At 41.6% G+C, this 25366-nt stretch overlaps 2 protein-coding genes and 1 long non-coding RNA gene across 3 annotated transcripts; 1 reads left to right on the top strand and 2 right to left on the bottom strand.

The window, feature by feature from the left end:
• Positions 1–666: 666 nt before the first annotated feature.
• LOC119894318 (ankyrin repeat and SOCS box protein 15-like) lies at positions 667–11800 on the bottom strand. The gene is made up of 10 exons (XM_038707001.1): positions 11723–11800; positions 10980–11087; positions 10847–10884; positions 9562–9693; positions 7723–7881; positions 7369–7614; positions 5606–5777; positions 4649–5192; positions 3434–3587; positions 667–3355 (listed from the first exon to the last, which is right to left on the bottom strand). The coding sequence occupies exons 2-10, from the start codon at positions 11081–11083 to the stop codon at positions 3198–3200; spliced, it is 1707 nt and encodes a 568-aa protein (XP_038562929.1). The 5' UTR covers positions 11084–11087; positions 11723–11800; the 3' UTR covers positions 667–3197.
• LOC119894320 lies at positions 9658–18361 on the top strand. The gene is made up of 3 exons (XR_005442899.1): positions 9658–9710; positions 16863–17003; positions 18299–18361. It is a non-coding gene; the product is annotated as an uncharacterized LOC119894320 (long non-coding RNA).
• On the bottom strand, positions 12609–22438 carry LOC119894319 (ankyrin repeat and SOCS box protein 15-like). Its single transcript, XM_038707002.1, has 9 exons — positions 22335–22438; positions 22173–22225; positions 21796–21927; positions 20848–21012; positions 20349–20594; positions 19924–20095; positions 18270–18795; positions 16820–16973; positions 12609–13702 (listed from the first exon to the last, which is right to left on the bottom strand). Exons 1-9 carry the CDS (start codon positions 22436–22438, stop codon positions 13527–13529), a joined length of 1728 nt encoding a protein of 575 aa, XP_038562930.1. The 3' UTR covers positions 12609–13526.
• Between the last annotated feature and the right edge of the window lie 2928 nt (positions 22439–25366).

Genomic DNA, 25366 nt, shown 5'->3' with positions numbered 1-25366 from the left:
GTTTAACTTAAGCTTACCGGCTGGTTTAGTGCCAGTGTTTCTAGCAGCAGCAGGAAGCTGTGATAAACCCACTGTACACTACCCTGCCCAGCCTCAAACAACAGAAAGACACAGTTAGAGACTAGCTGGTGAAGAAAGTTTAAAATCTAGCAGCTAAATTCCCAGATATTTTTCTCAGGAGTTGGTGGAGACCAAACCCGAGCTAAAAGGTGTGTGCATATTGGACTTACATACATCAAATGGACACAAACACAACAACATGATCGTGTGTTTGCTGGATATTCATGTATTGGCAATATGTTAGCCACATATACACTACAAGGTAATAAATATGTCAGATGTTGTGTTTTTAGCTCGTTCTAGCTCTAACCTGCTCTAACCTTTGTTGATTTTAACACAGTCATGGCTGCTGGATGGAGTCATGTTACCTGAAAATCCTGAGATATGTTACTTACATAACATGTTTTATTTAATTTGTCTGTGTTTTGTTTTAGGACATTAACACACTTGCTGGTTACAGCTGCTTTTCAGAAGGTGTCAACAGTTTGGAGGTCATTCAAAACAACGTGACCTCTTCTTGTTATCAGGTTCTCGGGTGACCTGCCAGAATGTGGAGCCACGTTGTGTTTGTTGTTGTTTTTGCAGGTCAGGGGGTTAAATTTAGACCTGCTTTCACTGTGTGTTACAGACAGGAAGCAGCTCACACCTCCTGACTGTGTTTACTGTCAGTTTGTATTGTTGTGCTGCACAATTGTTACTTTCAGGGCTGAAGGTCGTTCAGCTGCAGTTCCTCTAATGGCCACGAGATGGGGGAAAACCCAACTTCTCTCTGGCAAGACAAAGTCATTTTGTCAGTCCATCACTTGGATCCAGACTGAAATCTCTCACCAGCTATTAGATTTTCACAAGATTTGGTTCGGACATTCATGGTACCCAGAGTATGAATTTTAGTGACTTTTTATGTAACGAAACAAACACGTCAAACTTAAATGTTTCCACATCAAACACACACACGGATTGGCCCAAAATATTATAGTCAGTTTAGAGGCAATGTATCACAATAACACAAGTTTAATTAAATACAGTACAGATGCAGCACAACTGTTAGAAATGTGACAGCAGAAATTTATTTCTCAATACTGATTATTCTTAAATTATAGCCGGGACCTTTATTTACCTCCACTCCACCTTTATTTGAAACAGGCTTATATTAGAGACTGGCCTTTTTCTAATTTCACCCGTTTTATAAGTATATTTGATCATATTTTTCGTAAGAACCCTCCCTGTTTTCTGATCTGCTCCTGTTTTCAATTAGCTGTTGATACAAATTCAGTATAATTACATGTAAGTACATTTCCACAGCACTCAGTACCAGTATCAGTGATGTCATACACACTACACAAACACCTTATCTGTTTAACACTAATACTGTTTTTATTCACTGATTAATTCTAATCACAAACTACTTTGCTGTTTTTTTTTATCTAAATCTGATAAATTCCCTCAAGTGATGTCCCTCGAGTCAGCATCGGTTTAAAAAAAAACAAAAAACCAAATCTGTTGGTGTGGAGTTTGAAAGAAGTGAATTTACCAGACCTCTGTGGCATGCTCCTCATCTCCGCTTTAGGCTAGTTCTTTTCTCACACACACACTGTAACAACAGATCCTCTGCACTGCAATTCAAACATTTTCAACATTTATGTGATAAGGCTACATTAGCCACAACTAGCATTTCAAGCGCAAATCTCCAAACAAAGTGTTGGTTGTTGAGTTGCATTGTGGGTAATTCTCCCAGTCAACAAGGAACAGTAGGGAGTATGAAACACTGGGAGGCTTTTAATCTCAAGTAAGTTTTACTGACTCAAAACAACAGCAGAGGGGAAGCAACTGGAATGAATTAGTGACAGATTCTACTTGATCCTCTGACATTATGTAGATGCCTGTTTTTATTTACAGTTTTCATGAGGCCTTCCTGCTTTTGGTTATGTAGTGGTCTGAACAACACCTGGTCTGTTATATTTCCACAAACAGTTAAGCTAAGATTACACTTTCTCCAACACTTGAGTTCACACAGTACAGATCTGGGCCTGTATTCATCAAACTGCTAAAATTGTGGACTTGAGTGAAAGATATAAGTAGAGCGTTTGACTACGAAATGTAACAAAGCGTGTATTAAAAACAGAAACGCTGGGGCCTTGAACACCCTGTTGTTATGTACACGTGGCTGCTGATTGGGTAACATATCTGACACACCCACCAAACAAGAGAAAACGTACCTCAAAGCCTAAGCAAGATTGTGCACACCCTTTTCAGATTGAAGGTGCTCCTGTTCTAGAGCGACTTTCCAAAACAAAGTCCTAGTCTACTTTTATATTTATGCTTTTTAAATATATTAAATTTTGTTCTTTTCTTGTGTTACTTGCTATTAAAGATATGAAAGATTTCACACAAATAAAATTTACTTTTTTGATATGTAAAATTAGATTTTTTTGTAGAAAAAAAAAAGAGTAAAATGTAAGAATGAAAAACAGGGCAAATCCTTCATTCTATTACAACACATAGTAATTGTCAACAGTATATACATACAAATAGTCATATTGTTTAGCAGTATACCAAAAAAAACAATATACTTTATACTATAAATTTGACATTAGACACATTAAATTGTGTCTTTGGAGTGTCACTGACAGTTAAACTTCACAAACAGAAAGCAAAATGTCTTTCTAAAGATTTAATACTCTTGTTTTCTAATATCCTTTTGAACTTATTCACTGCCATCCCTAATTTATGATTTTTTTTTTCCAGCTGTGATAAGCGCCTCCATTTCCTTTGTGAGTTGCAGTAGAAAGAAACGTATCAACCGTATGACTGGTCTTAGTAAAATTCATTGTTACTTTTCCAGTGTGAACACACTATACTAAAAACCTGCTTTGAATTAGTATGCTGAATGGATTTAGGACACGGTCCTTGCCCCTATTTGGCTATTCCTGCTTACATGTGATCAATCATGTGATCACTTGAAAGTTGCTCTTAAAGGTGTCTCCTATGTTGGCTCCTTGGGGCTTTCTCAAGTGTAATTTGTAGCAGTTTGAGAAGTACAGGCCCTGTTAGATAAAACACAAAAGGAAACAAACAAAAAACAAGAAGAGTCATCACTGACATTTAAGACTCAATATAAGATAGAAATCGTCGTCCCTTCAGTCCTCCCTGCAGATGATTTTGGCGTACAGGTCGTTCTCTTTGAACAGCAGGTAGTCCTTCAGCCTATTGGGAAGCTGGACGGACATCAGACCGCTGCAGCTCAGGTGTTTCCTGATCACCACTCTGCTCAGGTGCGACAGAGAGCGAGGGTTACCTGGATCACAGGAGAACAGCAGTTAAACCAAAATTGCAGCCTCTTAACCTGATTGTTTTTACCACACAGTTAACTCACGCATGGTCCTGTGAATGTGAGGCCACTCCTTCTGGTTCTCCAGGATCTTTGTCAGCTTGCTGCAAAGACAAACCTGACCCACATATTCAAGGAGGATCGACACGACTCGGCCCACCAGGTTCACCAGCCAGGAGACGCTGATGAAATCGCAAAACTGGACGACAAATGACATTCATTTCACACGGACAGGTAGTTTTTCTGTTTCGATGCAACTGTAGAGAAGGTAACACTTACATGAGCAATTTAACTAAGTGTCCGTGTGATAATTCACTCCTATTTGCCAAAGATACAGTACCCCAAAAATTATAGATGCTTGTACTTTTGTTTCTGCATGAAGTTTTTTTAAAAAACTCTGATGGAGACACATGCTCTGCTCCGTTTTGTACGTATCAGACAAAACAATTTATTTTGACTAATCTGTCAGGGAAGAAATGTGCAAAAAAAAACAACTAGCAAGTGGACCTTCAGTCAAGGTCATTTTGTCTAACTGCTGTTAGAAATGACAAAAAAGAGCTTTCGCACATTTATTGATGTAAAAATATCTTGTGAGATCAATTTAGGAAAGAATTGTTTTGGATTTTGCTGTTGTTGGTTTTGGTAACGCCTTCCTCTTATGTCTTGGTGTGTTTCATTCCCTGTCTCTATGTTGACTCATCTCTGTGTTGTGTGTTCCTTATTTGTTCATTTGTCATGTTTCCTGTTTTACTTTGAAGTTGTTCTGTCCTTGGTGTCATTGTCTTGTCTTACTTCCTGCCTGATTATCTTATGTGTATCACCTGTGCCACGTTCTCCCCACCTGTGTATATAAGTGGTTGTCTGACTGTCACTTTTTTCATTAACGTTTACCCAGTTGCTACATTTTGTGTCTTACCAGTGTTTTGTGGATTTATGTAATTTGGTAATATTGTTTCTGCATCTCAGACTGCTCACCTGTAAGTTTTCATCTGTTTCTTTTGATAAATTCCACTGGCTATGCCTCCTCCTCGTTAGTGTCTGTCCTGTTTCAAATCCAGTATCCCCTATTTGAATCTTATTAGATTTATGCTAAAATACAATTAAAAGATGCCTGATCATGTTTTGTTGGCTGTGAAGCAGAAACACTACACTTTCAATTAACGTTCACAGCCGGTACCTTCAACAAAATGAAATATTAATCAATGAATCTGACACATTCAATGAACAGCTGCAGGGTACTGAAGTGACAGTAAAACTCACAGCAACTTTTTCCTCCTGATTTTGTGAGTAATCAGACTCGCTCAGGTCCTCCCAGTCGTCGTCATGGTTACAACAGAAACACTTCCCGGCATCGTAGCCGTTGTTGAGCAGCAGCCTCATCATCACCTCGTCCCTCAGGCAGTACTGCAGCGCTGTGGGGAATACCGTGTTGTTCAGCACCGTGAAGTAACAGTTAACGTCTGCCTTGGCCGCCAGCAGCAGCTTCACGATCTCATAGCGCCCTGACCTGACCGCTACAAGGAGGCAGCACAGCGGGTCCAGGTCAGGTTTGGCTCCTGACTTCAGCAGAATCTCAGTACAGGTTGCATCCCCGTTGGAGACAGCAAAGTACAGCGGGCTTCTCCTCATGTCTCCATAATTTTCAGAAATGTGAGGGGCTAACAGCGCGTTCACATCAAAACCTTTCTGCAGCAGGAGCTCCAGGCAGTGGACGTGGCCTCCATCAGCAGCAGAGTGGACAGGGCTGTGGCCGGACAGCCGCAGGGCCCGCCTAGTGGTGATCGGGATCAAAATCCTCAAAGCTCTGATGGAGAAAAGGCGTAGCTCATTCTAAAAGCATCAGAAACTGACCTACATGAAAGCTGGACAGACATTTAACTTAAAATATTCTCTTGGAGGCGGAATTATGGATCAAATTTGACCTGTCTGATCATTTATATAGTATCCTTATCTCAAGGCACTTCATATAGAGCAGGTCTAGACCATATTCTTTATAATTTATAACAATACTATACTGTAACACTAGTAGTTCCTTTTTTTGAATGAAGCCTACACAGGTTGTAACTGCAGCATCTGTGTTCGACCAGTCAGAGATGTTTAGCCCTTCAGTCTTCTTTCTGATCCAGTTTCCTGAATTGGTTCAGACCAACACTAGCCCAGCTTTCGTTTTTCTTAACGAACAAGCTTTGTGGATCACGTTGTCATCTACCTACTCACAGGTAGTGTCCTTCGTAAGCAGCATGGTGGATTGGCAGCTGGAAGCTCAGGTTGTGGATGTTGGGATTTGCTCCATGCTGCAGCAAGATGTCGATGCAGTCTGGATTTCCCGAACCTGCAGCGTCGTACAGAACGCTGTCGCCATTTGGCGCCTGGGCGTTTACATCAGCACCTAAAATGTAAAAGCCGAAAAGATATAATTTGGAGCAGAGGTACAAAGATGGTTTTAAGATATACAAGGGCGTCACGTTGTGTTAAACAGCGGCGAGGACATAGGGGCTCCGATTAGGGGCGTGAAGAGACATTAGCTTGTGAGACATCACAAGTCGCGATATTAGGTTCACGAGAACGAGACGAAAATATCGTTAAACATTGCCGGTTGAAAACCGACGCCCCTGGTACCGAGGGGCAGCACACGATCGTCAAAACCGCTGAATTACTTTTCCTGTTTTCGCCGTTTTAAGTCCAAAAATCATCTGATTTGTGACTGGTCACCATCTTGATTATTGCGTTTTGGAACACACGGCCTTCTTTGCGGTCTGCTGGCCGACTCGTAGGAGCTACATAGACATCCGGTCGGTTTCTCCTATAGATTAACAGTTCTCCTGTAATATCATCCCTGCTGAGGCAACACATATGTAAGCATGATTTAGTCTTCCCTCCTCTTTTGTCATGTTCAAAGGGAGAGAACGGAAAACTTGGCCAAAAAGAAACTGTGTCGAGAAGTTGTTACTGATGCACTCTGGGCCATTTTATAATCAGTAGCTTGTTTTTTTTGGCTTAAGTTACTTTTTTTGGACAATGCACATTTGTTTCTTCTATATTTTAATTGCACTGCATGTTTCCTTTAATTTGAAAATAAACCTTTCCAAAGGCATTTGCATTTATTTAACTGCAAGTGTTACAGCCACCTCTGGCTGCCTTAAAGTAATTGTGTTCCTGAGTGCTTCTGGCTGTCATGCAAATCCCAGCTGTGTGAGTCCCTGTCGAGGATTGGTTCCTCTCGAGCTGCGACCGCCTATTTCCTGGTTGCTGTTCTCTGGCGTCTGTGATTGGTGTGGCTGTGACTCGACCGACCCTGCCAACCAGGACTCTCCAATCAACACCAGCTGGACTACAAATAGTTTGTGTGTCCACAGTTTGGAGCGACTGAGCCAGCGATCAGTTCGTCTTGCTGTTGGTTGTGTACCTCTGTTAGGTAGTGAATATCTAGAGTGTTTGTATTTCCTGTTTCTGTCTGTTGCCTGTCTAAGTGGCTTCAATCAGTTCGACCCTTTGTAAATCACATAGTGTGATAGTGCACCAAGTGTTGGGCGCTCTTTTGTTTGAGCATTGCTTGTTTTTTTACTTTGCATTATTGTAAAGCATATCGGTGCTTTATTAGTAGCTTTAGGAATCTAGGGACACTGGTTATACTCGTCATCATTGGTCCTTCTCTGCCTGGGCAAATGGTTATATTTGGTTAATAATGGTTATATATACACCAGCCGTCGGGTGACAGTCGTCTACTATTAGTCATGTAGTGTGAACGCCACAACAACTTCAAGATTCCCATCACAAGACGGCAAGTTGTGTAGTCTGAACAGCACGGCGAACGGCCGACGCAGAAAATCATGTAGTCTGCACGAGTTTTAAAGAGAGTTGGTGATAATTTTTTGTGCGAACAGAACTACAAGTGAACCCTTTTAAATGGCACAGTCACTCAATGCATTCTTGTTAAATATTATTATTACATTTATTTTAATGTATGGTTATCTGTTCACCGTGTTTGATGAGGAGCTCCAGGACTTCAGGGTGGCTGTACTCCGCAGCGATGCCCAGAGGAGTCACTCCATGCTGGTCTGTCTCTGAAACCTGACCTCCGTTCTGTAACAGCAGCTCCACAACATGAGCACAGCCAACCCTGGAGGCCTCGTGCATGGCCGTCCACTTCTTCAGGCACACCTGCTCCACCTGAGCTCCTCCAGCTATTAGACCGGAAACCATCTGATAAGATCCAGCTCTGACTGCTACAGGGGGGGGACATGAGAGGATGAGGAACTGATGTTGAGGATGGACAAAACATTTTCTCTTGGGCGTCACTTTATGTCGGCTGTGAAGGATAGAATATACCAGACCTAAAAGCAGAGCGGATTCGTTCTTGCTGTTGGTGGTGTGAGGAGAAGCTCCGTGATCCAGCAGCATCTTTACATTTTCCACCAAACCAGCTTTCACTGCTAAAGTCAGGAAGGTCTCACCATCCGAAGTCTTTTCTTCCAGAGTCAGATTGAAAGACGCTGAAGCACAGAACAAAAAATTAAACTTACTTTAGTGAATTCAGCTCAGACAGGAGAGTCAACAATCATTCTCATGACACATGCCGAGGCAGATGATGCACATGCTGACAATATCAGGCAACATGAACAATACACAGGAAGCAGTTTGCAACTCATTTGGAGTATTCTGGTGGCCCTGAGGTTTAAGATGCTGACCATGAAATCACATCACCTCTGGTTTGAGTCCAAAGTAAAGGAAAAAATCCAAGGCTTTGTTTTAGCTATAGAGTGATACATCTTGTCTCTAAATTATCTTTGTTGGGAGTTGCACATACGCAGCTCCTATTTAAGGACTACTAGCCAATCAGAAGCAGAGAAGGGCGGGTCAGCGAGAAGCCGGTAAACAGCTTCGGTTCAGCTGTACGTGTTGCCGACCAGCTTGGCAACATGGACTGGAGCGAGAGTTTCAGAGCGGTGAGTTATTAATCTGTAACAAAATTATCTTTCATCCATAAAGTTTTAACTGAGCTCTGTCTCTACATCACAGGAACAACTTTATGTCCACTGACTGCCTGGAGGGTAGCTAGTGTTTGGAAGGGAGAGGAGAGCTGTGTGCTGCAGCTCAGTGTTTTTCCACCTGTGTTTTTGAGAGCGTGTCGGACTAGCCGCTTGGCGAGCGTTATGAGGCTCATTTTGCTTTCATCCCTGTGTTGTCACAGGAAAACGGCTGGACTATAAACGAGCTGTTTTCAGACAGTGCAGAGAAGAGTTTTCTGTGGGAGATGGGAACTCCCTTTGGGGTGGACTTTTTCACTTTGCAAACCTGTTACATGCACGAAAGGTATATAACTCAATAAAGGAGAGGAGGGGAAAAGCATAAAAGCAGAATACCACCTCTTTAAATAAGTTGTGTTTTAATTACTTTTGATAATTTATTGTAAGACTATTTAAAGAGTAACCAAGAACCAAACCAGCTAGATGGATTACTCTACTTTTTTAGGTGTAAAAGGTGTTCAGTCCAGAATCTTGAAACTGAACTGAATCACCATAGTCATGAACCAGACACTAGCTTTTAGCCGTGGAGCACCACTTACTGGTGATTGAGAGCACCTCTGTCAGCTCAGCTGTGATTCACAGCACGTTAAAGACAGCAAAGGTTACACTTTGTTACAAACAATTGGGTGGGTGGCGAGGTTGCAGTGGTTAAGACACGTCTTTGGTGTGAGAGATCCGGGTTTAATTCCCATTGCGACCATCCACTAATGTGGACACTTGACCCCTCGTTGCTCCAGAGGCGTGCGACGTCTGACATGTATAGCAAATGTAAGTCGCTTTGGATAAGAGCGTCAGCTAAATGAGTGAAATATATATCAAAAAATAATGCTGAGCTATTAATCTCCTACAGTGATTATACATTATTAGACATTACATTTATCTGACACTTTTATCCAAAGCGACTTACAATTGCTATACATGTCAGGTCGCACGCCTCTGGAGCAACAGGGGTTAAGTGTTTTGCTCAAGGACACATTGGTATATGGGTCACAGTGGGGGGATTGAACCCAGGTCTCGCACACCAAAGGCATGTGTCTTATCCACTACACCATCACCACCTACAGTTTTAATACTATTAGTGTCACTTTCTTGTCCATAATCACTTCTGACTGTCATGCGAAAGAAAAGGTTTGACGTCTTACCCACCGTACAGCACAGTCTCCAGGACCAGGACCAGAGGCTGGACCACCGCCCTGTGCAGAGGATACCAGCCACACTCATCCACCCGACTGAAGGCTGCTGGGAAATCACAGAGCTCCTGTAGTGCCAACATGTCACCTGCAGGGACAGTCTCAGTGAGTTTTTACCTTTTTTTTTTTTTTTTTTCTTCAGTAGATTTTGTTACTACAGAGCAAAAGATTATCTCCGTCTCACACCAGAGTTAATGCTTGTCTTCTCCTACTTTTCCCATCAGCCCTTCACTCTCTTTGAAAACATGTTGAAAATAATTTTTTCATCAGTCTTTCCCTCCTTTTACCGTCTGCCAACAGCAGATACAAGATGTCTGTGGGCAGCCATGTGCCATGGAAAGCCAACAGTTGGCAGGTTTTCATTCCCACCAAAGACTCCACGCACAGATTAGTGTTCTTTCAGGTAGAGGGGAAGAAGACATCAAAGAAATGACCTGGTAAGGTGTTGGCTCTCTGTGACGCATGGCTGACCACCCCTGCAATAAAAGCTTTAGTTGGGTTTTATGCTGTAAAGTAGTGAAGGGAATTACAGCTCTTTGAAGGGAGTTGGATCTTATGGCTCTGTTTTTTTACTGAGAGCCAGCTCTTTCGGCTCCCAAACAGCTCTTCATTTGGTACTAGTGATGTGTCAGTCGCAAACAAGTTGGCTCTATGAGCGATTGCAAACCCTCCTGTCTGAGGCCTGTTTCGGGGGGGGGGGAGAAATGCATGAGAAATTACAACAAATTACACTTTTAAATGGAGCAGAAATAGTTTTGTTTCACATTATATCATACCCATTATTTAAAAATACCATGTGTCTGGATAGAGTTGTGTAATTATTTACTAACCATACTTTCATTAGTAGGTGTTATTTTAGTTATACAACCAGGATATTCATCTATTACTACATCTATTACTATTCATCACAGCTTAAGTGCTCCTTGTCAAAGACTCATTCCCTCATTTGGTGTTTAAATGATGGTTGTGGACAGTGCTGTCAAATATGTTTCCTACCATAGGTGTTTTCATTTGGGTTGAGATCTGATAACCATGAAGTCCATGCACATTCATTGAATCCTTCAGTCACCGCTTGTGAGTTTAAAGGAAGCTTCTGTATTTTCTACATTGAGCTGTATATGTATTTGGATCCACTTGCAGCCAGTCTCATCGACTAGGGACTTATGTTTACTGACAAATCCAACTTTTTATTGACTTTTGGTAGTTTGGAATACTAACAACTCCAGGATTTTACTTTTTACCTTGTTTGATGGCTTCAACAAGCTTCAGAGCTTCACTCCTGAATGCACAAATGAGAAGATGAATGTAATTTCTGAAAAAGGCAACCATCTCAAACTTTGATATGGACGGTGAAGTTGGTTCATGTTGCGGTACCTCTCTGATCCTGAGAGATGTTCTTTCTGACACGACTCCTGAATGCTCATCTGCACGTTGTAGTCCAGAAGTTCGTCTTCATCCACGTCATCAGCTGCATCCATCCTTCTGACATCAAAGGAGTACACATAGTCACAACTTCACACGATTCAGTTCCTCAATTTCTAACCGCACAAGCAATCACATTAATTGTTAAATAAAAATAAAATAAAATTCCTCTTGTTTAAACTCTCTAAACACTCTCTAATAATCTATAGATTGCTAACCGAACTAACTTCACACATTTTATTCAAGTAAAGATTTATCTTTGTTTCTAGACGTGAAAGTTCTGCTTTACTTCAGGGTTTCCACTGAAATCAACTGATCTTGACCTGAAATTTTGTTGTAAAGTTAAGTTACAAATGTTGGACTGACAGGACGCTGAGAATTTAGTGTGGAACTGGGACACAGCTATCGAGTCTCTGTGAGTATACCAGTGTGTAGTCACAGAGACACATTCAACCAGCGGTCTGAGATCAAATTTTGTTTTTAAATCAACTGCTTTCTCTTTCTTGATCTTTATTTATTATCCGCTCCATTTTCAGGACACTTTAAACCCTGACGTCCTTACTGTTCATCATATTTAACATTGGTGATCCAGGATCCCCAGCGATTACATAGTCTTATAAACTTTATATCATTCTGTATATGAGAGCTTGCGAAATACAACAGACATGATTAAACCTAAATTTCTTAATTCTCACCTGATAAATGTGTCTTGTATTGTATTGGAGTCATAGGACGAGTCAGCAGCATGGTGTTTGCTTCATGGCAGAATTTCCCCCACCCAATCCCAGCCTTCCCCCACCGTCACACACACACGAGCTTATACACACTCAACTGCGCTATTTATAGGTGTCACCTGTTCAAGTGTATTTAACATGCAGGCCTTTTCACAGCACTTAATGGAGTGTAATGTCACTCTGTGCACATTTTCCACAGCTAATGACAAACAATAATGAGCCGGCCAATTGTATGAATATTTATTGTGTCATTATGATTCATCAGACCACGACAACGTTTTCACTACAGTGGAGATCAGTAACCATGTGCTCAAACGTTGTGGGACAACAAATCGATGAGAACCTGTTGAAATAATAAAGAGGCTTGAAGAGTGAAATGACTGACAGCTTTCCTCCAGCTGCTGCAGATTTACAGCGCTGACCTTTGACCTCTGTGCTTAATGAGCATTTTGATGGACAAATTGAGACTGTTAGCTTAAAATTTGCACTTCCATCTGAACAGCTGCGAACATGAGTTTTTTTTTTTGCATGTTGTTGTCTATTTACTACAAAACTCTTAACGCTCAATTACATACTATTAAACTGGGGATTTGTAAATGTTTTTCCTATCCTCCAGGCTGCAAAATCAAGAAAGTACCATATAGATTGACATTGATAAAGACTAAATGTTCAGTTTTGTTTTAAAATCTTTAATTTATTTAATATTTTAAAAGTTATTGTACATGCATTGAAATTCCATCATCAAAATACTGCACATTACAGGCATCAGGTGAGGGACAATCATCAAAATGACGAAATTCTGAGACTAAAAGAATGCAGCTCACAATTCATATACAGAGACACTGGATATTTACATTGTAAAAAGAAACATTCAGATATATGGCTGACCGAATAAGAGAACCAAAAACGTCTTAGTATGCCTCTCAATACTTTCTGACTTCCTGTCTGTGGCTCTCAGCCTAAAGCCCATTGGTTCCTAGTGAAGACATAACTCTTTAAAAACACATCACAAATATAATGTTTCATTTTTAAAAGAGGCTCAGTCATTTCCAAATAACAGCTTGTCACTGTAGTTTTTAATGTTACTCAAACAGGAGGAAGTAGTGCAGTTGTTGGGCACTAAAGTCGGGACTGAGTCAAAATAAACTACAGTGTGTGTTCACGGTGATGAATGAACATGTCACTCATGCAACAGTGAGGCTCACTGATGTGTTTTTAATAGTGAAAAAATGACTATGAAGCTCTATGGCACAGAGGAAGAAAAGATATCGGGCTTTGATACAAACAGTATTTGTTACTGAATACATTAACTGTTTGGGTCTGCGTATGGGTTAACTGTAAGAAAAATATTAAATATTACTGTTTAAGAATTTTTTGCAATAGATGTTGATATTTTATAACCAATTGCAAGAGGAACATTTTTCTTGAGTGTGGCGCTAGATGAAAGGTCACAGGGGTCACTAAGAATATCCACTGTAAATTTCATTAAGCTCTGTCAAGTAGTTGTTTAGATATCTCACCACCTGTAGGCCATACTAGGGGGAAAAACAAGGAATTGATTTGGAAAAAGCATATTCGACCTGCAGTAAATGGTCTGAAATGTAGATTTTGTCTTTTACAATCACATTTATGCAGACAAGTACTTGGATAATAATAATAAAAGTTTATATATACAGTATTATGCATATCAGAACCAGAGATTACAACCATTAAAAATCTGTTACATCCTTTGAGCAAGCGGGACTCTTGCATCGACCACAAGTCTTTATACGATTTGTTCAGGGTCCTTGCTGTAGAGGTCGAACTCGTGGTACAGTATGAAGCGCTTCAGTCTTGGAGGGAAAACATGTGAGTTCATGATTTCCGGATTGTTGAGTTTCTTCAGGGTCAGACGCCTCCGGATGTCCAGTCTGCAGAGGTGCTTGAGGGAGCGAGGACTGCCTGGAGAGCAAGATTCAGAAAATAATTTTTCCTTTATTAGTTTATACTGTAATAAAACAGATTTGTAAGGATTATACGCAAAGGCCTGTTCTCATTCCCGCAAAGGCCTGTTCTCATTCCCGCAAAGGCCTGTTCTCATTCCCAGTGCATCAAATACCTGGTCTTTGTCACATCCTTCGATAAAGTATAATCCTTGCGTAGGGTCCGTACTCGCGGATGCGTAAAGTATAATCCTTGCCTAAAGCTTGATTTATACTCCTGCGTAGGGTCAAGTATAAATGCCTGGCTACGTGCGTAGCCTACGGCGTAGCTATGCACGTAGCCAGGCATTTATACTTGTGCGTCCGTGGCCGTTTCTCAATCTGCGTTCTTGTCTGTACTTGTGTTCTTGTGGACTTCGTCATAAGTCGCAGCCAAAGTACTGTTCCAATTCAAAAGTCCGCATCCAGCCAAGTACAGTAAAATACCCGGATGTGTTCTCGCTCCGCCCGTTTTACTGAGCCTGCATCGGTGTGTCACCACCCCCAGATATCCCAGAATGCATTTCGCCGCCAAAAAGCGGAAATGTCGGACAAGAAAAATCAGAACTGTAACTTATAATATTGCTGTTCTTGTGTCTCACATAGTAGTTTTAAGAGTTTTTTTATGTGGGAATATAGTTGTTTAAACAACAAATATAACAAAGATTAAAAAAATTGCTTCGACGTTTTTGGAGATGTGAGGTCCCGCCCGCTAACGAGTCCGGCCGTCATCAAGTCCGCTTCTGTTCCAATTGCTGAATGACTGACTGCGCCCCCAAACGCTAGTCAGCAGTAGCGCTACAACGTCCACTGTGTTGACTTTTGCTGGCCGAGCAGGCTCTAATTAATCGTCTCCAATCTGAAACCGGCGGCCATTTATGAAACCGAATTGACCACGGAAGTATGCTTTCTCTCCAGCCTTCGTTGCCTGGCTGATGTGTGGCCACAAAGCTTCTCTTGCCAATCTGTCCTCCTTTTGTGAGATCCTCCACAAACTTAATTCCAGCCTCATGGCAGACCTTCGACTCCTTCGTCATCTTCCAAAATGCATCACTGTGTTGTCGTCCTCAGAACTAGGCAATGATATAGGGCGTTCTGTTTTCAGCTTTCTGGCCGTGTCCACGATGTCATCCACGTTCTTCTCCCAGTGAGGTGCTATTTTGCCAAGCAGTTGAATCACATCACTTCTGGTTTCCTTGTTCACTTTCTCCTTCATTTCTTTGATTCTTAAATTCCATCTCCGTTTATATCTGTCATTTCTCTTGGCCTTTCTTTTAGCTCAGTGTTCTCCACTCTTAGGCGGTCCACTTCTTTTTCTATTACTGATATTTTCGTTTTGCAGTCTTTGACCTCTGCAGCGTTAAAGTCATATGCTTTGGTTAAGCTAGCTATCATAGCACAGTTTTAATTAAACAGCGTGCTAAGATCTTCTAGTTTTTTTTTTCTTGCGTGTCAAACCTCACAGCTAGTGTGTTAATTGCAGCAAGGATTGTGGAGTTTGATACTTCATCCTCGTTTAGCTTTGCTATCTTTCGAACATGAGCTCCTTTAGATGGAGTGGAGGGAGTGAACTCACATGTGTCTTCCAAGCTTTGTTTATCACCTCTCGGTCTATCCGTGTCCCTTGGGTCTAACATGGCATATTCATCATCCTGTCCTCGAGAGAGAGAAGAAACGTCTTCAAACTCCGTTTGAGACATTTTTTGGATATTTTCTTTCTTTTTAGTTTCAAAAGTAGAGATACTTGGTGGGAATACGAAATTAAAGAGTGTTCTGAGGAAATTAAGCAAGAAAGCTTCTTCCGTGCAGCCGCTCACTACGCCATCTTGCAAGAAGTCGCCGCTAGTAAAAGTTACTTCAAAGCACGGGCACTTCCTGCCAGCTTGGAGGCATTGCGAGGCTACCCAGCCGACCAATCACAGAGCTTGCGGTCCGCGTCACCTGGACGTGTAGTTACATTTTGGAGGAGGTGCACGTCAGGCGACGGAGTAGCCTCTGCGTAGCCCCGTAGCCTATGCCGTCATCTACGTCGTCGATTCGACACAGAAGTATAAATTACACTTAAGGCAATAAATACATGGGTGGGTTGAAACCAGACTTTCATCCAGGAGACTGTGTTTGTTTCCCGTGTGAAACAAAATGTCAACATTGATTCTTTTTAGTTAGATTAAGTAAGTTACACAAGTTGCAACGTTACTTAACTATTATGCTTTTCCTTATTTTATGACTTCTCTACAATGTTACAATGTTGGATGATCATGTTAAACATGGCCAAAGCTTCAAATAATGAGGTTAAAGTATTTCAAAGAAATCCCTGTGAGCTGTGATCCTTTAAGATATTTCAACCCAAACCATGATCTTTTCATGAACTAACCAAGTAGAGAAGTTGTTGCCTCTACTAAGCAAATTGTGATGTTTCACAACCACTAGTTTTATTTTGAAAGTCTAATTAGACTCGAAGTCCAGTTAGACTTTCAAAATAAACCATGTGACATGTTTATTCTTGCTAACCCTACACTTGCAAAAACAATGCTAAAGGGCACCCAAGGCGTTAAAAAGCGACACCAAGGTTGTTGACCAAGCATCCATGTGTGACAAGTTGGGAATGAAAACTATTTGCTATGGTGGTAAAGGAGAGATGATAGGAAAACATTTTTGTTCAGGAAAGACACTATATTAAAAGTCTGACACTCCTGCTAGTGTCCCCAAAGGTAAAGTGATCAACATAATGATTTTTGAGTCTTACTAGTGGATCTAAAAATTTGTCCAGAGGGAGGCACAAGCAGAAAGCTCATTAAAATTGAGGTGGGGGTGTTAAATATCATGATACTCTGTAGTCGTTGAAAAATCCTCTTCTTGATCAAAGAAAAAAGACATTACCAACAGATTAACAAACATCCAAACAACTGCTTCAGTCATGTGGTCTTTGCTGTGTGATGTAGCAACTCTGATGTGTGTTGAAGGTTAGTTTTAGTTCATTAAAGTGTGATCATTTCTTCAGATTTTAGTAGAGGCGGTCTTTATCTCAGGTGAGGCGGTGCACCTGAATCTCTTGCCTCCAATCTGATAATTGTCATAAAATCACGGATTAACTCACTGAGGATGTCACATATTTCAGGCCACTCTGCCTGGTTTTCCAGGGTGAGTCTGAGTTTGGAGCAGATGTGGAAGTGGCTGACGTAGTCTAGCAGGATCCGGACGACGCTCCCAGACAGATGCATGAGGCAGCAGAGGCTCATGAACTCACAGAACTGAAGAGAGAGGATGGACATCATCGTAAGGTTATTAATGTTTTCTTTTATGTGTATAAAAGTAAAAAAATTTAAAACATATTTTAAAGAAAATGAACACTCACTAGAAATATGCAACTTATATATTCTATCTATGTTCAATATTCTTCTTTTCCTTTATAAATGCAGATTTTCAGCAGGCAGTTGTATTTTTTAAGAAGTGGCTTCCACTTGTGGTCTTTGTCAGTAATCATCCCAACCCTCAATTGATGTTTCTCATTCACACTGGGCAATGGATTTAACCACTGATCGTTAATATCCACTTACTGAGAAATGTGTTTAAATTATTTGAAAATAGCTTTAAAGATGGTGCATGCAGTTATAGTTAAGATAACGGGTGAAAACAATCATACTAGAATTGAACACTTGAGATTTCAGGTTTATTTGGCGACACCTGTGGTTACGGGCGGTAACAGCAAGTGTGTTTAAATAATCCGGGTGGCAGAGACCAGAACGCTGATATTGATTGACTGATTTGCTAAAATGTCACATCGTTTGTATGGCAAATAAACTGGTAAAGGTATGATTAACGTTAGGCCACGAAAACACTTAGTTAAGGTTAGGTAAAGATTGTGGTTATGGTTATCTCCTGCATGAAAATCAGACACACTACATGTCCACGCACCATCCCAACCTTCACACCTCTAAGTGCAAATGATTCAGCACTCATCAACACTGCCACAAGCAGCCGCATGACATACATTTTGTCATCTGGCAATGACTGCAAATTGGGCGGATCATCCACAGCCCGATGCAGTCAAACTGTGCACATGGCCCAAAAGCACACATTTAAACACGTCCGCCTATGCAGAGCCCCATCCATTTTGGAGTCCATCCTGTCTTTTGCCACCCGCCTGACAACGTAAAGTAGCTGCCTGGGAGCAGGAGCTTCTTGGTAACTGCTCAGAGCCGAGGAATGGTCCAGCACATAACAAAACATAATTCATATAAAATGGTGAATTGTCCTTATTACACTTACGTTTTTGTACAAATTAAACAAAATATGTATAAAATGGTAACTAATGAATGACATGAAAGATGCTGGTGCTGGGATTTTGTTACTATTGGCAGAACCAGGCTAGATGTTTAGACCTGTTTCTAGTCTTTGTGCTAAAGTGAAGCTGCTGGCTTTAACCTTACCATTTAATGGGCAGATATTAGTGTAATATATCTTCTCCTCTAAGTCTCCGCCAGAAAGCCTGTAAGCATATTTCCCAAAATATTAAGAAAATTGCTTAAAGGAAAACAGTCACTCACAGGAATTTTCCCCTCCACCTCATCCGCAGCACTAGAAGCATTGTCATGGTGGCAATGAAAGCACCGCTCCACCTTGTAGCCGTTGTTGAGCAGCAGCCTCATCATCACCTCGTCCTTCAGGCAGTACTGCAGCGCTGTGGGAAACACTGTGTCGCTCACTACTGTGAAGTAACAGTTAACGTCTGCTTTGGCCGCCAGAAGCAACTTTACAATGTCGTAGCGCCCTGACCTGACCGCCACCAGGAGGCAGCACAGTGGGTCCAGGTCCGTCTTCGCCCCAGCTGCCAGCAGGATTTTGGTGCAGTCTACGTCCCCGTTGGAGACAGCAAAGTACAGTGCGCTTCTCCTCATGTCGCGGTAGTTTTCAGAGTTTCTCGTGTTCATGCGGTAGTTAACGTCGAAGCCGCAGGCCAGCAAGAGCTCCAGGCAGCACCTCTGACCTCCATCCGTCGCAGAATGGACCGGGCTCTGACCCGCCTCTTTGATGGCCTTCTTGGTGGTCAGAGGTATCAACATCTTCAGAGCACTTGGAGAAAAGAAAACAACAGTCCAATCACTTCATAATAACAAAGAGTTCACAAAGACTTTTGAGTCTGAAGGCCCAGTCACGGCAGCTTTTAAAAAGGCAAACTTTTATGGCGAGTCAGTTGATTTCAGTGGAATCATCACAATCAATGGATTTGCTCTCGAGGGTGACATGTGAATTTATGCTGCTGAACAGTAACAAGCTTGACAGTGCTGACCTTTGAGGGAACAGAGAGCTGGAGACAGAGGATCAACTGTTCCACAAAGGACGAACGGTTTGCAGACGGTTATCAGACAGGAGTCAACAGTGCAAATACATGTTTCAAATAAAGTTTGAACTGATTGTCCGGTTAGCGACTAAACTAACCATTTTGCTCTAAGAACTCATTTGTTCCCTGCTCCATTAACTCTGTATTGACTGAAATGATTGATTGATTGCAACGATGTACAAATGCCGGGGGGGGGGGGCAGTAAATGGCCTGGTACAGAAGCACTACAGGGAACCTACTGTGACAGACTAGGGCTAGCATATTGCTGGTTTGCTAGCGTGTTAGTTTAATGGTTCTCCCTGAGGTTGTGCTACTGCATGGTCCTGACTCGAACTGGCAATCTCGGGTATCAGAATCAGAAGGAGCTTTATTGCCAAGTAGTGTTTTACACATAGGAGGAATTTGCTTTGGTGATAAGGTGCTACACGTAGACAAACATACAGAAATAACTGTAGAAATATATAAATATGGAATAGACAATGCAAGTTATATAAGAATAATAAAAAGAATAGAGAAAACTATTTGCAGAGAACGAACAACGTCGCAGATATTTACATGTGCATTATTCTGGGTTTGTGTAGTGCAGACGTATTGCAACGGAAGAGAATATTGTGTACATAAATATATAAATTGACAATATAAAAATATACAGCAACAAAGATTAATCATTAACAACAAATATGTGCAATGTGCCAGGTTTGTGCATGATAGGAAATGAAATAATATTTACACGTGCAGATACATTTGTATTAATTGCAAGGGGGGAGTGGGAGCTGATGCGCTTCCATTACATTAGCCATTAGCTCTGCAAGCATTCAGTGTCACCAACAGTCTCACAGTGTTGGACAAAAGGAGCTCACTCGTAGTGTCCGGCGTACGCTGCCTTGTGGATGGGCAGGTGTCCGGTGATGCTAGGCAGGTTGGGATCGGCTCCGTTGTCCAGCAGCAGCTGAATGCAGGCAGTGTTTCCTGATCCGGCTGCATCCTGCAGGACACTCTCTCCATTACAGGCCTGAGAGTTCACTCTGCTACCTGAGCAGGGAACAGCGGGAAGAACCAAGAGGAGATTGGACTGATCATTTGAGATACAGGTGTGTAGAGGGGAAGTGAATGAAAATTGAACAAATTCCAGAATGACTGAAATATTAACCTTTATCAAGTCAATACTTAGGTATTTTAATGCACTATGCTATGTTTTCATTCTTGCGTTTGTGAAATCTGACAAATTCATCACGTCTCCAGTCTCTACGCCTGCAGTTAAAGTCAGTTTTATCTTCAGACTGACCACAGTTCAGCAGAATCTCAGCGACGTGGGAGTGTCCGTGCTCTGCGGCTACGGACAGGGGCGTCACTCCTGTCACGTCCTTGCTGTTTACCCGACCGCCGTTCCTCAGCAGCAGCATCAGGATGTCCACCCTGCCGACTTTGGCGGCCTCATGCATTGCCGTCCACTTCTTCCGGCAAACCTGCTCCACCCAGGTGCCTTGAGACACCAGCGTGTACGCCATCTCGTAAGAGCCGGCCCTCACAGCTGAAAGGTGAGGGAAAAGTGTGTCTTAATCAGCTGTATATATTTATAGAATGACAAACCACCCTGAGGCTGAGGCACCCCCAAAGAGTGTTGTTTCTCACCAATGTTACTCACTTTACACATTTATCCCACTAGTGATAAAGATGTTCGAATAACAAAGATGTTCCATTTTTACTTTACTTCACATTTCCATTACTGCCTCATGGGACCATTAGCCTTGTTAAGCACTTCCCCCAATGCTTTAAGGTGTTACCGAGCAGCAGCGGTGACTCATTTTTGCTGTTGGTGTTGTGAGGCGAGGCTCCGTGCTCCAGCAGGCTCTTCACATTCTGCACCAGTCCGGCTTTAACTGCCAGTGTCAGTGGCGTCTCTCCTTCCACGGCCGTCCTCTCCTCCAGGCTGAGCCCCTGAGCTGCCACTGACACAAACACAACACACAGAGGTCAACGTGTACATTCCTGGAGTTCATATCGTTCTGCCAGTCGCGCTAACCTGGCAGGTGAGCCGGTAAACCGGGGACAACTCATTGTCTGCTGACATCCAGGCTGAATTAGTAGGGGGCGACATCACGTGTTATTTTAGGCAGAGACAGCTGGAAGGCAGCATCATTTCTCAATGAAGTATTCTGTGCATTAATATTATTTCAAGCAGCCATTATTTTGATATCACTAGTCCTCTTGCTCTTCCTGCAATCAACTTGATGTGCTTCATCTTCGCTTACCTTATTTATTTATTTATTTATTTATTTATTTATTTGTGTCACCTCAAATGTTAAAGGGGGGAGGTGGTTATGTTTTCACCACTGTCTGTCTGTCACTTAGCATCTGAGTAGCTTATCTGGGGTTTACAAAGGGTTTAGCTAAACAGTAACTATCGTTTTTCTGTGACTTTTAGCCTTAGCTCAGTGCACAGTTTACAGGTGTCACACCTTCCTACATTACTGACATAATGACCTCAAGTCCTCCCTCAGGTACTGGACTTGTGCTGCTGCATTAATGCACTAAAACACTTGCTATGAAGTGACCTCTTCAGTTAGTCAGATAATCAGTAACCCTTAGGCACTTTTGATGGTGTCAGCTGACATAAAATAATACATGGGAACATTTATTTACATTTTTTATTTCTCACTGTACATTTTAAAGGAATTAATCAAACGGTCAGAGACTTAAAGAATCCCCTTATACTGTATATATTGACTCACATCTCAAGACAGTCTCCAGAACCTCCAGGACTGGCTGGGATGCGGCTCGGTGGAGGGGAAGCCAGCCGTGACTGTCCGACTCCCTGAAGGCCAAGGTGTGCCTCAGCATCTCCCTGAGCACTGTGACCTTACCTGGCCAGGAAAGAAAAATTGAAGAGATTAAAGAACAGACTCGTTTTCCCCCTTTTCCTTCTCTCATACCTCATCTCGCCCACTTCTTTGTTTATATATCTCCCTCTCCCTGTCTGTCTGCCGGTCTCCTGATGGCTGGCAGTCCTCAGCTTCAGCTGCCGGCCGTGTGATGTTAAGAGGAGAGCCAAACACAAAGACAATGCTCTGTAATGATGTAGGTATTTCCAGGGTCATGTCCAACCTACCTTGCTCGATGGCAGCCAGGACTCTCAAATTTTCATCTGTTACTGCGGCTAAACTAATAGCCAGGAGCAGAGGAAGCACAGGGCAGTCAGCTGGTCAGCTTTGATCAAATTATATAAAAAGAAATTCTGGAGATGGGTGAAGTTTGGATGTGGCTTCCATACCTTGCTGCAGATTTCAGAAAGGCCTCTTGGCAGGAGTCCTGAATATTGAGCTGGATGATGTAATCATTGATCTCCTCCTCACCATAGTCTTCATAAGTGTTCATCACTCTACAGGGAGGAGACATGATTCCAGTTTATAAGCAGCTTTTCAAGGACCAAACTGGTGGTTTGCATTTTTGAGCGCATTAACTACAAATCATGTATGCTTAGATTTACAATATTAGATTTTTCGGCCACTTGTGGACAGAACAAGTTGGAAACAAAACAACTGATATCAACAGCTTGCTATTTTCCCATCCAGAAGACACAGAGCTAATTGATCACCCCGTTAAAGATGCGTTTGTATCCTCCTGTTAGCTCTGTTTTGGTCTCCACCATCTCCTGAGAAAAATGTCTGTCTCTAGCAGCTAGATGTTCAACTTTCTTCACTGGCGAGTCTCTAACTGTGTCTGTCTGCGGTTTGGTGCTGATGAGGTAGTTTACAGTGGGTGTATCACAGCTCGTATGATCAACTCCCTGCTGCTGCGGGAAACACTCAGACTGAACCAGACAGTAAATGTGCCATAAAAAACACAAACAAGGAGCTAAAATGCGCTAAAAAGCATTAAGTGGAGTTTTAACATCCCGCATACCATTCTTTAAATTACTCCCATCATTTAGTATTGATTTTCTTCCTTCTGAGTGATGATATCATTGGTTCAAACAAGCTGATTCTGTGCCAAATGACCCTATCAACTTGCAGAGTAACATTAACACCACTTTAATGTTATTGTGATCTAAACGATGACAATTACTTCTTCAGCTGGAAAGCTGTGTTATTCTGAAATAATTTAAGATTAAAAATGTCCTCGCATTCCTCACAGAGCTTCTAGACCTGCATACAGTTTAAATACTCCAAGGTACAAGCGGGTGGACAAAATAACAGAAACACATCAATCCAAGACAACGATGATAGCCTTTAAAAAATAACCATGGAGTTGAGTCAACACATCTTACGGCAGAGTGTCAACAGAAACAAAAGGCAACGTTTCATTTAGCAGATCTGCAATTTCCTAATCGTTTCCCAGGAACTTTCCTGGAAATGAATGAATATGAATGTAATTTAAATTAATCAATTCCACTAGCTAGCATCAGCTGAGCATGCCTATGTGGAATTTGTCCATAGGCAAGCAAACAATTCCACACTAATGAAGATTAAAGATCCCAATTATGAATTAGTAATAAGTGAATATTTTCTTAAAATTTCTTTAAATTGAACAACTGAACTAAAATTTCTATTTACCCTGTAATTATCACCAAATTACATAGTTCTTTCGAAGAAACCATTCTGAAATTACAGATTGTAAATGAAGCATTAGGGAGGACAGGGAAAACATTATAAACTTACTTTTGTTTGAATATTTAAGTCTCCCCATGGACTAAAAGCATGAAAAGAAAACATAAATTTCATGCCAACGCAAAACTGCAACAATTGCAGATGACAACAAAACATGGTATAGATTGCAGACCTACAGGTGTACAGGTTATTGTGTCCACCCCCTTTGCAGACAAAATGAAACATTCCCTGCTAACACATTCACTTTAAATGACCACCTCCCAGCAAAATAAAAAATCCTAATTCTGACAGAAACATCAAGTAGAAAAAAATCAAATACATGCATGTCTGTGCAGATGAACCTAAAAATTCTCACCTGCGAGGTATGTTAGCAGCTCACGCTGGTGGGTAACTCTCCACTAACAGCGTGTGTGTGTTTATATATTTAGTTGTGACCTGCCTTCAGATGCCTCGGAGCACTGGCTGCAGAAACACACTGAGGGGCATGTGGTCAACACCTGGCCATGCTGGTCTTAAATATAGCTGGTTGCGTGTGCTATTGTGTGAGATAAGCCGGGTCTTTGCCGTGTTTGGCGGGAATCCCACATTCAAGATCCCACAAGCCTCTGGGACTCAGGCCGTGGACTCATCCAGCCAGCAAGTTCACTGTCTATTGTTTCACGGAAACCAAAATCAAATTGGGTCTATTTTTTCCTCCCCGCTGCTTTGTCAAAGAAATATGAGATGATGAAAGTCTCGTAAACTGTTGGCTGAGTTAAAACAAAAGCTGCAGGGAAACTGCACCAGGTGACAGCGGAGCTCTTTGCCATCTCTTCGATCCAGACTTTAAATCTTTCTTTATGAGGAAACAGTTTTGTAATTGTTTCCTGGTGTGATTTTAATGCTTGGGTTTTGTTCTCTGCTGTTTGTGACTCTGGTTTTATAAACTTTTAATGACTTTCATAGGCTTGATTTAAGTTGTTTTTGGCTTTTCTCTGCTTTTCTGTAAATTTGACACTTCTGTTTTACTCCCTTCCTTTTCTCACTAAAGCACTTGAATGTTTTTAAGTTGTATTTAATGAGGAAAACCTAGCAGAAATGATACATCTCTCTTTTTTTATTATAACAAACATTGTATCACACAAGATAACATCTAACAGTAAACCAGTGCAGACAAAAAAAAGAAATAGAATAATAAGAATAATATTGTCTGGATCTATTAGCTGGTCAGGTCCCAGTGTGTGTATAAGTATCTTAGTGTGAATCAGTGTAATCCAGAAAGGACCCCACACCCGGCACTGATGTGTGATCTCATATGTCCAGAAGCAGATTAGTGGAGCTTTACAGGGGCCACCATGTCGCCTTTTCTGGCTCACATACTGAAATAGCAGCATATAGCTCAACATAAAGCTCCTATACTGTGACTGTAAATCATGAGAAGCTGTAAAACTCCTTCAATAAGACTGGTTCTCATTCTTACGCTGACAGAACCAGCTTTAAAAGTTTTCCAGCTGTCGTGTTTGTAGCTGTTGGAGGTGTTGGGCTCTATATGACTGAGTATAAGTCTCTGCATCCTCAGCACAATTAAAATTACAAATACTACCGAGTACTTTTATAATACTAGTAATAGTGTTTCTACTACTAGTATTGCTTGTGATTCAACAGTTGGTACCACTAATACTTACTTTCTGCTTCTACTAATGGGCTGCCTATACTA

Source organism: Micropterus salmoides, unplaced genomic scaffold (genome assembly GCF_014851395.1).
Source record: "Micropterus salmoides isolate LMB-PRFRI ecotype aquatic unplaced genomic scaffold, ASM1485139v1 Ms_hic_scaffold_8, whole genome shotgun sequence".
Taxonomy (NCBI): domain Eukaryota; kingdom Metazoa; phylum Chordata; class Actinopteri; order Centrarchiformes; family Centrarchidae; genus Micropterus; species Micropterus salmoides.
The sequence above is the reverse complement of the archived record's forward strand: the minus strand, read 5'-3'. Positions and strand labels throughout refer to the sequence as shown.

Excerpts from the sequence above, each read along its gene's own strand:
- LOC119894318 (XM_038707001.1), bottom strand. The coding sequence starts at position 11,083 with ATGGATGCAGCTGATGACGTGGATGAAGACGAACTTCTGGACTACAAC. Across the intron at positions 10,885-10,979 it reads CATCTCTCAGGATCAGAGAG|GAGTGAAGCTCTGAAGCTTG; the intron begins GTACCGCAACAT and ends TTGTGCATTCAG. Across the intron at positions 7,615-7,722 it reads CGAATCCGCTCTGCTTTTAG|CAGTCAGAGCTGGATCTTAT; the intron begins GTCTGGTATATT and ends CCCCCCCTGTAG.
- LOC119894319 (XM_038707002.1), bottom strand. The coding sequence starts at position 22,438 with ATGAACACTTATGAAGACTATGGTGAGGAGGAGATCAATGATTACATC. Across the intron at positions 20,096-20,348 it reads TGAGATTCTGCTGAACTGTG|GTAGCAGAGTGAACTCTCAG; the intron begins GTCAGTCTGAAG and ends TTCCCTGCTCAG. Across the intron at positions 18,796-19,923 it reads GCGTACGCCGGACACTACGA|TGCTCTGAAGATGTTGATAC; the intron begins GTGAGCTCCTTT and ends CTTTTCTCCAAG.